Consider the following 15,509-nt stretch of genomic DNA (forward strand, 5'->3'; position numbering starts at 1 on the left):
AGCAAGGATTAAAGGAAGCAGAAATAGATTTAATGTTACTTATTACTGATATTGTTTGCAGGAAAGGCATATATGTTTATTTTATTTTTGTCCAACACTTTTGAGTATAATAACTAGTATTTCTTACACCTCTCCTTACCAGGAGCTTATTTTAACCTTCTCAAAATATGAATAAGATGTATTTGAACAGAGAAAAATACATTTTATTGTAGTGAAAAAGTAAAGCAGCTGGACACTCTCTGGGCATATTTCTTATTTTTGTTCCTTTTCAAGTGTCACCTTGCCCCATGGAACTGAGTTATAAGGGGTAGTGGTTGAAATCCTCCCTATGAAATGGGACCCTCAAAAAAAAAATAAACTTTCACTAACAACTGAAACGAATGAGTCATTCAACAACAGCTGTGTAGCCCTAATATTGTAATACTGTATGTAATACTGCAGACATATCATGAAGTTTGTTCTCTTCTATTTAAATGAGCATTTCAATCAGGACAGATACGAGGACATCAACAACTTTCAGTACAGCTCTGGCACAGAGGTTGTAAAGGTTATAGATATAACTAAATATACATGAACTGAATGAGTGGTTCTGTGTTTTGCATTAGACTGTGTGTTAACCATGTACGTTCACGGTAAGACACTCACACACAATGTATTTCATATAAACAAGATATCAAGTCATAACTGCATTTTAAGAATATCAAAACCTACAACACTTGCTTTTGCCATGTTACAGGTTCATTTGCTGATATATAAAAATTAAGATACTGGAATACAAATTCAAAAGGCATTCCACACAGTAAATTGCATTAGACAGTATTTTGGCTATTTTCATACATTTTTATATATATTGGATAAATACATTTACAAACATTTATTTTTCTATGGTACATTTCTATGTGTAATAACTGCCCTTACATTTTAAAATAAAAGTGTATTTTAAACTGTATTTGGTTAATATGGCAATACATTCTGGAATATATTTTAGTGATTGGAAATATGGATTGCAATGTATTTGAAATGTACTTTCACATGAAATGTTCACAGTACTGTCAGGACAGATGCATCGACATCCACAGCTTCCAGTACAGGCGTCAAAACACAAAGATTACATGTACAGTTAAAAAGAGGTCTGCTCTGACTCCTGAAACCAAAACTACAACCTCAGGATATTACACCATTCCGACAAGCTGCGTGATTGAAAGCCTTATCCTGACATTAGCCACATCTGTATTTTTAATTCCTACGACTTCTTACCCTCCATTACCTCACCCTTCACATCTGTATTGCTGACTGCAGGATTTATAGCTGCGATGATCACTGTTGTTGTTGTTCCTCATTGTCCTGGGGGCATCACAACAGCTGTCAGTGTCATTCATATCACATATAAAAAGAGATTGGAGATGAGCTAGTCTTTGGTTTGACCTGGACAACAAAAGTAAAGATGCATACAAAGATGCACACTGAGTTAAGTGTTCATGTTTAGTTAGAGGAGTTAACAAAACCCCTGGAAAGCATTACAGCTCATCTTTAGCCCTGCATGGGTTGTACACTGTGCTTCCATACACTCTACACAGAGCAATGAGTGAATTTGTTGGAAGGAGAAGGAGTCTGAAACACGGTCCAGAGGAGTGGTGAATATCACAGGTCTGGATTTGGTGGCTTTGACGACAGAGCCCCTCACCTGTTCTGGTTCACTGTGTTTTCCCACCAGGTGTTCAGTTCTGCCCGCTAGATATACTGAATCACTCTCACCATAGAAACGGAGTAGAAAAACAACATGTTCACAATGCCCCCCGTCATCCTCAGCTGGCAGGAAAATGTTAATAAAAGGAAATACCTTTGAAATGCGCATTCGCTCTGCTGTGAACTGCCCATTGTAGTAGTAGTAGTAGTGGTGTGTGTGTGTGTGTGTGTGTGTGTGTGTGTGTGTGTGTGTGTGTGCTCTGTTTTCTCTCTGTCTAGACTAAACGTTCAAACCAATAATAGTAAAACATGACAAATTCTGATGTATTAGGTAAATTGTGCCTTTTGTTCTTTTGGCTATAGAAATTAAAGGGGAACTCCACCAATATTTCAAGATTTCTGCATAATTAAAGGGTTAAGATGTACACAGTCATTCAAAGTGGTTTGATTCCATCTAAAATTACATTTTTAATACATACATGCAGTGTGTACCCCCAAATTTACCACTATCAGCATTACATATAAAAACTCAGGACATGTGAAGGTCCACTAGTCATTTTGGACAGTAAATAAAATGGCTATATTTGTGGACATCCTGACCCCTGGTTTCTATCACCATCACTGTAAAGAAATACAAGTCAGTAAGTTTTTCTACAATTAACCATTTCACATCAAACCACTCTGAATGACTGTTAACAGTGCAGTAGTACATAGGTTAATCTAAAAGTGCCCATAAAGACAGAAATACAGGTACGCATTTGTGTGTGTGTGTGTGTGTGTGTGTGTGCGTGAGTGTGTGTGTGTGTGTGTGTGTGTGTGAGCACTGGATTGTTTCAAATGTTTGTTTTCAAAAGGTTTCAAGAGAATGAGCAACACTGCAGAGATTTGAACGCTTTCATAAACATTTAACAAGGCGAAAAAGCATTTCCCTCTGAGAGAAGTAAAAATATCTGATGGAAAAGAGAGACGCATTCTTTTCAGATAAATAAAGGGGAGGTTATCTAAATGTTTAAGCTCTTTCTATTTATGGGCCTAAGCCTTTCATATCAGAACCACTTTCATTTCAACATTACAAATCTTTATTTCAACAAATCTGTAAATGCACTTTATAATCCGATAATTGCAGAAGATCAGATTTTGTCAGTAATCCAATCAACACATTTATATGCACTTGAGTAATCAGATAATGGAAAACTCCAGGTCTACATGAGTCAGGCAGTAATCGGATTTCTGCTTTGTAACCGGCCAATAAACACACAGAAGACGTGATGTAAACGTAAAGTACAACTCATGCCACTGATTTTTTTTTTAAAACATCCAACCATTTTAACCGAAAATATGAACATACATCATTTAGAAAATGAAGAATATTTAAATCCTTCATTTCATCAAGGATGAAGTTGGTTTTAACGTCGCTCCAAAAGTGTTTTGCTGACATCACATGGCAATGCTGCTTGCTTATTTCCAGTACAGCAATCTGTTTCGCACATGTGCAGACTGAGAAATCCGAAAGAAATCAGAGTAAGAGTATACATGCACTGAAAAATCTGATTACTGAGCTACTCTTTATCTGATTTCTAGATTGGAATATGCTGTTTATCTGACCATTTGAATGATCAGATAACTGCAGAAATTATGATTGGATTATTGTGTGCATGTAAACACACTCACTGTGTGAAAATTTCATGATGAATGGACTAACACAATTGAATGGGCTCCAGAATTGCTTGGAATAAAAGTTGGAGTAAAGTTGCTATTTTGGAGATACTATTTTTTTGGACAGTGATGATACATCCACTTATTTAGCCTACAGCAGCTCTGAGTTTTTTTGGAAAGAGGCACCAAACAGGACAGTCGGTCAGAACAGAGCTAATTTCACTTAAATCAGTCTTAAAGGCACAGTAACAAAACAGCGTATAAAGACAGACCATCAACTATATTTAAAGATATTTTTATTACTGTTACAATAACCTGTGATCAGCCTGATGGACAGGCCCTGCATGTCAGCTGCCATTCCAAAGCAATGGGATGAACAACATTATTGACCGGCTAAATCACTGCTGACAGACAGTGAAGGTAAGTGCATCCCTCAAATGAACGAGCCGGCCTATAATGAGTCAACCATCAATCAGGGTTTACAGTAACAGAACGGCCTGGTCAGCAGTTAACCTGGAGTGCATTGACCTGAAGGTGATAAATAACCCCAGAGAGGTCCCACGTGAATGGTCTGACTGTTTAATATAGATGATGTTTGTGCTTTTTTCTTCTCAGTTCTTTATCAGATAAAACTTTGTATCTAAGAATCTTGAGTTCAAATGGTCTGCACTTTTGTTAGGCCTATTAGTTATAAATGTAGTGTGGGAGAATCACCACTAGGTGGCACTGTCAGGGTAAGATTGGAAATGACTTTGAGTTTCATATGAATGATAGTAGGGTGTAAAACCTCCAGTAAAATTTACAATAGGATCAAGACAAAGCAGCATAAATAGTAACTCGGTCTGTCCAAATATTTGTGAAATATGAGATGTTTACAAGAAAATGTGCCTTGAAATGCAGGGCAGAAACAGGTGGTGTGGTGAGTGTGAGTAAACATATTTGCCAAGTGTGTCATAGCTCCTGAATTCCACACACACACACACAGCGTCCAGTGATTACTGGGTGGTGAAGTGAGGTTGACCATGGCAGTGACCTTTTCCTCTTCACGCTTTATGAGAGCAGCAGTCATAGTTACAGTAGAGAGAGAGTGAATGCTCAGCCTCACTCACAGTCAGGCTTTGTTAACAGTGGGATACAGACTCATTCAGCACAGTCAGATACACGTTATTAACGAGGATGAATTTTAACAATGAGGCCATGCACCTAACGGCAATGGCTCTTTGTGTATGATGAAGTGAAGTGAAACCACACATGCTCACGTTATCAGTTATATTTTATTGGACTATTTTGCTTACGGAGTGTTTTGTGGATGAGTTTCCAGGGGACAGTGAGAACTGTACCACACTGTCCACTGAAGGCTACTTTAAAGGATGTCTGTTATCCTGTAACCTGTTAACCAAGGAGGAGTCACAAACTACAGTAACTCATACTGTCACACCAGCACCAAGAAGGAATCCATGAATATATTCAGCCATGAATAAATTAATAAAAATCATAATCTCTGTATACATATAACAGCGGCTATTGGTAATAGAATCTAACATTAGTAAGATAATAAGATAATATTGATATTATTCATATTTAACATGGTAAATATTTTGTTTATCATTATCAGCATTGTCACCACCACCACCACCATTCTTCTTCTATTAATAATAATAACAATAATAATAATAGTTGCTGTTATTATTATCATCACAATCTTCATTATCACCATTCTTCTTAAAGGGGCCATACCCTACATTTTTTCTTTTCTTTTTTTCCCTCTTTTCACATAGAATGTTTTTGGTGGTTTTATGTGCAAAAAATAGTTATAATTCATTTTTACATGACCATTTTCTCACCTTTCTTTATCTGTTAGAATAAACAGGCTGTTACTGTTACTGTGCTTTAAAGACTGATCCACGTAAATGAACACTGTTCTGATTGGATGCCTCTTTAAAAGCCGTCCAGGCTCCAACACACCTTATAACTTCAGCATGTATGGGCGGAGCTACAGGCTGGATAGATAGATGTATGTGAAGGTGTGGGTTTTCATTACGTCACAAAAACGAGGAGTTCAAAACGAGCTGTTTTTGTAGCTTAGTTTCCCTGTATGAACTGTATGGACGAGGGAATCAGCGGTTTTGAAACTTTAACAGTGTCAGAATCAACTGTTGTATTTCAAAATTTCTTTTCTGATATGGGTCCTTTAATATTATCTCCATCATCACCACTATTATTATTATTAGTAGTAGTAGTAGTAGTAGTAGTAGTAATCGTGGTATTCATAAACGATTGTAATAAAGCAGTAATAGTTTATAGTAGTAATCTTGACTTTGTCAGCCAATCAGCTGCTCCGCTACTCCGCGGCTCAGTGACGTAACAGGCCGCACACACACTCTGCGTTCACCTGAAGCCTGTGTGAGTGTGTGAGAGGGAGAGAGAGAGTGAGTGAGAGTGTGATAGCACCGCCACAGCCTGAGGGAACAAACCCACCTCATCAGCGGGGAAAAAAAGGGTACCAGCACCGGAGTGAGGGTCCCACACAGTTCCTCTAAACCCCCCGTGGAGCGAACACACTTTACCGGAGCTCGTGAGAGGAAACTTGTCCCGCGCGCAGAGAAAGAGAGAAAGTTGGCGCCTGAGCGCAGCGCGAGGCTGGAAGATGTGATCAGAGTTTCTAACGGCGACGCGTTTCTAACAGGTAAGCAGAGGAGTTTTACTCCCGAAGCTGTTTCTAACGACCCTTTTCACGCTGTTTGAAAGTTGTTTTCCCTCTCAGAACAGAACAGCCTCCGTTCTGAATATTGAGGGTTTTTTTTAAAACCTTGCTGGCCGCGCGAACAGTTTTCTGACAGAAAAAACGACGTAAACAGTTTACAAGCGCAACAAATCTGATCCACTTGTTTCCTGGATTTCTTAATAAAGTTAAGCCTCTCTTTGTGGAATTAATGTTTTTTTTGTTAAGTTTTTTTTTCTGATAGGACATTTTCTGAAGGAAAAGATGGTTCGTCATGGGTTATTTAGTAAGGAGAATGGTTTTGTTTAGAACCATTAGTTCGTTTGCATGCTTAAATGGTTCTTTGCATGCTAAAATGGAGACGGTGAATGTGCTGTATATGGTTCTATATAGGAAAAAATGGTTCTTCTGTGCTGCTTGTAAAAATAGAAAAACCCTTTTTAGTCCTGTACTGAAACATTTTCAAAAAAGGTTCCCTATTGAACCATATACAACTTATTCTCTATCAACAATCTGAAGAACCATTTCACCATGCAAAGAACCATTTAACCATTCATTAACTAATGATTCTATATAGAACCATTCCATTACTAAAGAACCCTTGAAGAACCATCTTTCAGCTTTCTAACTTCATTTCAGCAGCTACCTGAATAACATTTCTGTCATTAAGTCATTACAGAACCTGGCACAGTCATCTGAGTCCAGGGGCAAAATTTTCCATTATTTTTCTGCTATTATTTCCTCGTAGCTACTGTTACGTTTTTCTCCGTTTACTTTATGACTCACTGATATTCTGAATTTCTCAGGCAGTTAAAGAGGTGAACTTTATAGTCAGGCAGGCTTTAAAGTCAGTGAGGCTGTTTTGTGATTTTTCAACACCATAGACTTACATTCGTGCTCAGTTTACTGAATCTGCACAACACCTGTGCACAAAGTGCTTTTCATGCATCTTACATCACAGTATGTGAAGGAGGACTACCTTTTTTTCAGTGTCTCTTAGTCCTTGTATATTGGTCAGTTTAAAAAGGCAAATGGCACAAACATAAAGAAGTAAATGGCAAATAAATTGTAGGCTGAATAGTAAATCACACCAATGCAGTTACAGTAGAGCTGGGCAGTATGACAATATTTAGCGTTATCCTGATAAATTACCTCACAATATGTCACAGTAAGCTTTTGTGACCATATGATGGATATGCAGTACTTAAAGAACACTGCATGTTTCATTTTAAAGGGAGCATAATTAGTCCTGTTTAATTGGATGTAGTGCAGTGAAGTATGCGAAATATTAAATAAAAATCATTTGGTATTTGATGTATTTTTAAAATTTGGCAATGCTGACTATTTTTTGCCCTTTTCCAACATATGAGTTGTCTATATAGTGGAGATTTCTTAAAGTATCATCATATTTTTGCCTTATCGCCCACTTCTGAGTTACACTGCGATGGCTCTTCTATCCAAGAACTCTCCTCTTGTTCAGGCCTACATACCTCAGATAAGGATACTCAGGTGGGAGTAGGAGCATCTGATCTGATACTCTCTCTCTCTCTCTCTCTCTCTCTCTTCTCTCTCTCTTTACTCCTGTCCCTCTGACTCTCCCCTCTTCAAAGCAGCCTCCTAAATGAAAAGCGTTTAAGCACACCAACAATAAATCACTTCTCCAGCGTCTGCAGCCTGCCCGCCTTAATTGAGTTTATCAACCACTCCCTTGAGGACGCTGTCTAAACTTAGACTTGTCACTGCTGCGCTTTCAGAGGAAGCTGCCGCTGTAGTGAATCATTTCCAGTGCTACCGAACCACAGAAATGTTTAGACATTTGGATTTCACCCTTTTTGTTATCAGTGGTTGACCACGTAGTTTGCGGTGAATTTCAGTTCCTTTGACTGTTTCAAAGGTTTTTTTTTTTTGTTGCGATACACCTCAAATTGGAATAACAACTGGTGATCTCATTGCCATTATGGTTTGGGGCGGGGGGATTTACCCATGTCATTGAACCAGGACAGTTTGTCTCAATTAGCAGCCCAAGAAGATTTTGTGTGCCTACTTAAATTTTCTAATGGGCTTTTGTATATATCAGTATATAAAATGTTTCTGCAGCCAAGTTTTGTTTAGACATTTCTTTGTTTATAGTAGTAACGGATGAACTGTGCATGATTCTGCTCTGGGCGTTTGTACTGTACATTAAATATGCTGTGTTTTTTTCTGTTTTCCTTCTAGAGAAACAAAATGAGAACTACCCTCCCTGGCACCGTTTGTATTCTCATCTTTCTCCAGACGTTGTGGTGGGGTGTAGAAGGACAATGTAAGGAGCCCAAAGAAGTCTCCAAACTCAACCTTTCTGTGACCTATGACCTCCCCCACTTTGTGTCAGATACACCTGTCCAGAAGCTTCTAGTTTTCAATGAAAGCGTTTATGTTGGTGCTACCAACAAACTATATGCATTGTCAGGAGACCTCAAGAAGATGACTGAGTATAACACTGTCCATGAGGGTCAACGATGTGCTTGCAAGAGCTGCAGAGACAATCCAGCCAATGCTAATAACACTAACATGGCTCTGGTGATGGAGACCTACTACGACCCTGAGCTCTTCAGCTGTGGCACAGTTGGAAATGGTGTCTGCATCCGCCATGTGCTGGAAGATGGTAAACTAGACGATGTGAACTGCATGGGCTCGCATAACGAAGACGGCAGTCAGTATATCGCCGGCCCTGCGGGAACCCAGATTGTTAACGTCTTAGCTGGTGGTGTTGTAAGGTTCTTTGTCGCTAATTCAGAGCCTCTTGCCTCCTTTCCAAGGTCTTCTGAGCGTGTCCACCACACAATCTCTGTGAGAAAGATGTGGGAGACCCAAGACCGCTTTGAGTTTGTCTCTAAGCAGTCCTACATGGACCTAGCACCTGAGTATCCCCTGAACTATGTCTATTCCTTCCTAAGTGGTCAGTATGTTTACTTTCTCACTGTGCAGAGAGAAAGCAGCAGCTCCAAGGTCTTCCACACCCGCATTGTGCGCATGTGCTCCTCCGACCTGGAGCTTTTGCACTATGTGGAGATGCCCTTCGAGTGTATCTACTCGGAGAAAGGCAGGAGGAAACGTTCGACCCAGATGGTGTTCAATGTCCTTCAGGCAGCACATGTAGCCAAAGCTGGCAGTGACCTGTCCAAGGAGATGGGTCTGAAGGAAGGAGAAGATGTGCTGTTTGCTGCCTTTGCTCGCAGCAAACCTGACTCTCCTGAACCCACAGCCAGCTCTACGGTGTGTGTGATTTCTATTGCCGAAATCAACAAGTTCTTCACAGGCTTCATGCAGCAGGGCCACACTAAGCCACTCTACCACTTCTCAGACTCTGAACTGAAACCCTACAATCAGGTAAGATCTTTGTGATTATGAAGTTAATAGAACTTTAACATTGTTGTGAAGTGAAGTGAAAAGCTTAATGGGTGTTCAGGCATGTCCAAAGCCAGTAGTGTTGATTACACTGTTAAGGCTCATTTATGCTCAACGTTAAACATGGATACGGTTATGGACGGAGCCTTTTGTCTGTACTCTGCAGTAATTTCATCCGTATTTATGCACGTTCTCTGAAAGCTTACAGATACGGACGAAACAGAGCAGTGGAAGCCGTGGGGGCAGGTTAGCCAATAGTTCATGCGAGACACAATGCTAGTTTCTCTTATTGGTAATATAAATGAAAAGAATTCTCCGTCCACACGTCACAAAGTATTTAATGGCCTCACCACAGTCTACACTGGTGCCTCTTTCATCTCTTTTGTAGCTGGTACATTATTACGACCTTCTCCACCGTCGCCATGTTCGTTGTTAGAAACGTTTTACTCTGGACTGCCCTCTAGTGGAAGTACTGCTTAACTTCCAAGCCAACGTAAAGGACACATGGAAGTATGAGGGCAGTGACGGTTACATGGTTTGAAACGAACATGTTCTTTTTCGTATGTAAAGGGAGTAAAAATGAGCCTTTACTGTTATAGTAAAATAGTACTACTGTTATAGTAATGTATACGTTACTGTAGGACTGCACAATATGGGTGAAATGCTAATAATATGTTTATTATCATTGCAGTTACTTTATAATATATTAAAAAGCATTTGCAAATCAAGTGTGACATGTTTAAAGATGGGCTTGCATCATTTTGACCAAAATAATGTACTTTTGTTGGATTGTATGAATATCGTAATTCTTCAAAATGCCCACTGATGCTTCTGTAACTGCGATTGGTCAACATTCGCACAGCACCCAGTAAGTTTGTTGTAAATATTAAGAGGGCTGATTTGTACATTACAGCCTTCTGTGATATCAGTATCGTGATAATGATTAACAAAAATATATGATGTGCTACCTTACTCATGTAAACACATTCAGCACTGGTCATTTCATTCTGTGCAGCCCCAGGAATTTCTGCTTGTGGGGAGGGGAGGCGGAGCATTGAATTACCAATTGCATATTTTTAGGGGTGTTACAGTGCATATATCATCAGGTTTAGTACACCTTTCCATACTAATATCAAGGTTCAGTTTGCTTTTTGATGTTTTATGTCTTAAAAAATGTCTTGATTCAGAACTCTTGATTATACACGGCACATAGTGGAGTGGCTCAGAGAAATAAAAGGTCTTAAGTAGAACATTTTCAATGTGCACCTTGCAGCCCTTTAAGAAAATAAGCTGCAAAAGTCATAACCCCTAGAATTTATATGCATGTTCAGGAAGAAAGCCCAGTTGTTTGAACATAAGCCCACCCATTTTAACCTTACAGGCTGCACCTGGATGCCTAGTTTTGATTATTAACATTGGTTTTCATGAAAGACTGCAATTGAGAGAAACTCAGACGAACACCAGTGATATTCCAAATTTAAAATGACACCACAAGATGTTACAGAGCCTGATCTGACATTTGGTAACTGCCACTCTACTTCATGCACTGCCCCTGCATAGCTACAAATCACCGAGCTGCCTGCGTCTCTCATCCATCAGCATGTATTGGATCAATCAGTAAATCATGGCGATCAATAGTGACATAAATTTCACTGCTAAGGAGCCTGTCGATAAATACAGAGCTATTACTTTCCAGAGTTCATCGCAGAAAAGGGTTATGCAAGTTAACGACTATGCACATATTTCACCATGATTTGCATAGTAACCACAAATGTTAATGGCTTGTAATGAGCATGCAGAGATATTCAGACTGGGCCTCATAATGGGATGGCATGCATAGCTGAAGCTCTGTGAACTGTGATGAATGTTGACAGAAAAACATGGCTTGGGCAGTCTGGTGGAAAATCAGGCCTGGTGGAGACACAAGTCTCGCCAGGACCCTCATCAGCTTAGGGTCTTAACCCAGTCCCCATCAGCACTCTGAGTCCTAAGACACTGCACATTTGTTACCATTGTGTTATTAAGAATACAGTGATCTAAAATCACTGAATAATTTCAACTCGATGATGCCATTTGGATATAAAGGAGTGGTTATCACCTACATTGGCAGGTAAAAGCTACTTTTTGACCAAAAGCTCCAATAATGGCCTGTGGCTTATAACAGAGGTATGTTTGCTCTAGGTCTGCAGGAAGGAATCAAGCTCTTTGAACCCTGATGATTCAGAATGACTTTTCTCCAGACTTGTAAATCTTTCTCAACTATGTTATCTGAATCTCTACTCTATTGTCAAGCCAAGACCTCAAACACCCCAACAGGTGTCCTTTGTGTGTGACAGTCTTTGAATTGCTTGGTTTAACAGTTCAGATGGCCCCAGAGTGAAGTTGTTTCCCTTTTCTACTAACTGTTCCATGGCCTTCTGCTCTGTCGTCTGTTTTCCAGTACCCTTGTACTTCATCTGTCCAAACTTACAAAGCGCTCTCAATCTATCACGTCAGAAAACCCACTCGGCCACCTCAAATATTATTGTTCTGCGTATCCCCTGCTTTAAACATTGTCATCCGCTCCATATCAGCACACCTTCTATCAGTTTTCATTATATGGATGTACCTAGGCCAAAATAGCTTTTAATGTCACTAGATGAGTGCTCTGCCCTGAGGATAGTTTTATAGGAATGTTTACTATTATGGGAGGCTTAATGCTTTGAAGTATCAAGACATTATTAAGTGGAATCTAAGAAAAGGTGCATGTAGATATAGACTCATTCTTTCACTCTAGTGCTTAAAGAAGCTTTAGTTCCAGGCTTTCAGTAAAGTAGCATTGCCTTTTTTTTCTGGGAGATTCTCGGTGCCATCAGTTGGGTTTACAACCATGTCATGTCCAGTAGCAGATGTTACACGGGCTCTCGTACTTATCACTCCTTATCAGAGCAATAAACACAAGGCTGTAAAAACATTGTGCTGCAGAGAGGTATGATGAATTGCTGTGTTTCTTGTCTTTTTAACTACTGTGCTCAAAACTGCACCACAACCAGATTTTTCTGGATCACTGATCAATGCAAAAAGAGTCTTTACTCTTAAAAATAAAAATGGTTTTAATGATTTTTGACTTTCTAATGCCCATTTACATCATGTTAAAACAAGCTCTTTTGAGAGAAATAAAACTTCAGTGACATTTTATAAACTGCTGTTATCATTATGAAGTTGTTAAAACTACGCAGACATTTTTTTCTAAGAGTAAAAGTTAGCCTTGTGAATCAAGATAGCAAGTTAAATATTACTGTTAGCTGGCGAGTTGGCTACCAAACTAGCTAACATTGTGTATAATATAGTAGGTAATAGGGGTGTAATGATTCAGCAAAAATATGGAGCGCCTGAAAATTTGCCTTATGTTAATGTGGCGTCAGCAAAGAAGAAGACGTGAGAAACATAGCGCTTTAAGCAAATGATCTTCTGTTGAACAGCAGCAGGAAGAACCGCCCACCAAGCGCTAACCCCGACACAACACACCAGCAAACGCGGGAGGGCATAACACACACACCTGCACTAATCATCATCCGCAACAACAACTTATTTACAAAATTTAAGTCTCTCATGCCTCCGCCCTGCATGGTCACACCTCCAGGGTTGTTATTGTTAATGTTAATGTTTCCATTAAGCTTGGCCGGTATCTATTTTTTCATTAATTTTCTGACATTTTACCAGGGTATACGGTATATGATGATAATTAAAAAAAAAAATGTTGAGATGAATTGCTGCTGATAGAAGTCAGTTGTAACGACTTCTGCCGTCTCGTCTAGTGTTATTTCAAAATCAGTTCACTTTGTGGTTACCAAATTAGTGAACTCGATTTTCAAGCCTTTATTCAATTAATGTCAAACCAACTACAGAAAAACTGATAAATGTTAAACAGTGTTGCCAGAGAGAAGCTGGTTAGCGTTAGCTAGTCATAATATTTTTGATAGTCATATGGCCCTTAAATTGGCTTTGGTTAGGCTTAATAAAGTTTGCTTTTTACAGTTCTGAAGTTGGCTTTCTCTTCCACCACTTCTTGTTCAAATCTTCCCATTCCACCTCTGGTGCAGCAGTTACATTCTGAAGGTGGATGCATGTAGCCCCTTTCTGAGGCTGCGGAGCTGCTATCGTTCCTAGTTTTTCTGAGGCACATATGTACATATACTGTGGCATACTATATTACCATCATACCACCCAAACCTAGTTTCCAACCTAGTTTATATTAGCCCTGAGCTGATATAAGCTTACGAGTGTGCTTTTCCTCCCTACTCTTGTTTTTGAGGAAAACATAAAGCAATATTTTCAAATAAAATCAGGTCCGCACTTTTTTTGAGCTTGCTTATTTCATTTTTATTGTACTTTATGTAATATAATCAGTATTAAAATTGGTCCTTGATTTGCTCTAGTCTTGTTAGGAATTTGGTCACTGTTTAGGTTTGATACTCTTGTATTTTTATCCTATAAGTTGTAGGTTTGGTTTCATAATGAAGCTTTAAAGAATTTTATGCTTCTGGTTATTTGAGGAACTAGTTAGGGCTCCTCAAAGAACCTTTTAAGAAGTGTTTCTGCAAAGAACCTTTTTTCAAAAAGGTGCTGTGAAGAACCAGGAGTTTTCTTAAGGAGATCTTATTAATTTTGTTTATTTATATGGATGATTGGTGTGCTGTTACTTCAGTTGCATGGATGCAGAGTCATTTGGACAGCAGTGTAGATAAATTTCCAGCACACTTAAGAGACTCCTTCCCATTAATGAGAAGAAGAGCCTCTTAAAACTATCGATTCCTCAATCTGCTTTTGCTCAGCAATATCCGTTACTAATATGGGCAGACATATAAGTCCAATTTGCGTAGTAATTGAGGCATGCTGCAGCCATGTAAAAACTGGAACCTCACCAACAAACCTTGTGACTTGACTTAACAGCAAGGGGGCACTTGTGACTTAAAATAACAAACAGCCACATTTAAGGTCAAAATTATCATCTGATTAGGATTGATTAGCGAAACAACTGGCAAATGCTGATTGCTTTTAAATTGAATTTGAAGCCTGATTGATTACATTGCCTAATATAATTCCAATGGAGGGAGTTTTGATCGACGGCCATTTTAATTGTAACAGCACTTGTGGTTAAGTAAGCGTGCATGATTTTAGACAGTGAGTTTAAAAGTGTAATGAAACAATGTTATGAGAGTAGTGATTTTAATTTAGTCCAGTGTATAAAAAATAGTCCTATGTCATATTTTAATGGTTATTATTTAATAGTAGTATTTAGGAACTAATCACACTCCATTTCTGTAACGTGCAACACTCAATTTAGAGTCTTTTTTTTGCGACAATACAAGGACAGCGGGTAATTGGCTGTACATTGTGGCTGGCACGTATGAGTATCAACAAGCTGCAGCCTGTGTGCGTGTGTGTTGCTTGGTCATGTTTGCACAAAGTGGCGAAACAGAGTATCATTCGTAGGTCAGAACTCAGCTGTGGGAGGTTTCCAGCTATCTATGAAGAAACAACACCGTAGTGAAAGAAAACATACCTGTCGTGTCCTGCCTTCTTTTACCTCTCAGTGAAGCTCTGATAAGATGCACACATGGTTGAGTTAGATTGAGTGAGATTACAAATGCAAATGCTATAGTGTTCTGTAGACAGCTTTGCAATTAAATGGTGCTGTAAGGTTAGTCATCTTGAGTTACAGTTAACAAATGCCCGCGTTCTCTCACTCTCATACGCATCCACATACAGACACACAAACACACACACAAACACACACACACACGCACACATACAGCACGCTCCAACAGCTCTGAGCGGGAAAGCAGGTGGATGTATGCAGCTGCATGTTTTCTCACAGCGTCAAGCCCTGTGGTGTTGGCAGCTCTGCCCTGGCAGACGCTCCTGCGTGACTCTGGACCATAACAGGAGCAGGAGGAGAGTGGGCAGCTGGAGCCCAGGTGCAGGACACTCCTTTTTCAGCACAGCCAGCACCTGTGGGGCAGCAGCCTCGCACACTCATGGCCCTGTTTTAATCCCCTCAGGTTGCTAGTGCCTG

General features: G+C 39.4%; 1 protein-coding gene across 2 annotated transcripts in view; it reads left to right on the top strand.

The window, feature by feature from the left end:
* The first annotated feature begins 5,739 nt into the window (after positions 1 to 5,739).
* The window catches only part of met (MET proto-oncogene, receptor tyrosine kinase), a 57,314-nt gene continuing 47,544 nt past the window's right edge, over positions 5,740 to 15,509 (top strand). For both annotated transcript variants that reach the window (XM_036568264.1, XM_036568265.1), the window contains exons 1-2: positions 5,740 to 6,028; positions 8,282 to 9,433. In XM_036568264.1, coding sequence (XP_036424157.1) covers positions 8,291 to 9,433 — 1,143 coding nt within the window. In that variant the 5' untranslated portion in view covers positions 5,740 to 6,028; positions 8,282 to 8,290. The remainder of the gene's footprint in view (positions 6,029 to 8,281; positions 9,434 to 15,509) is intronic.

This window comes from Colossoma macropomum, unplaced genomic scaffold, assembly GCF_904425465.1.
Source record: "Colossoma macropomum unplaced genomic scaffold, Colossoma_macropomum, whole genome shotgun sequence".
Lineage (NCBI taxonomy): Eukaryota > Metazoa > Chordata > Actinopteri > Characiformes > Serrasalmidae > Colossoma > Colossoma macropomum.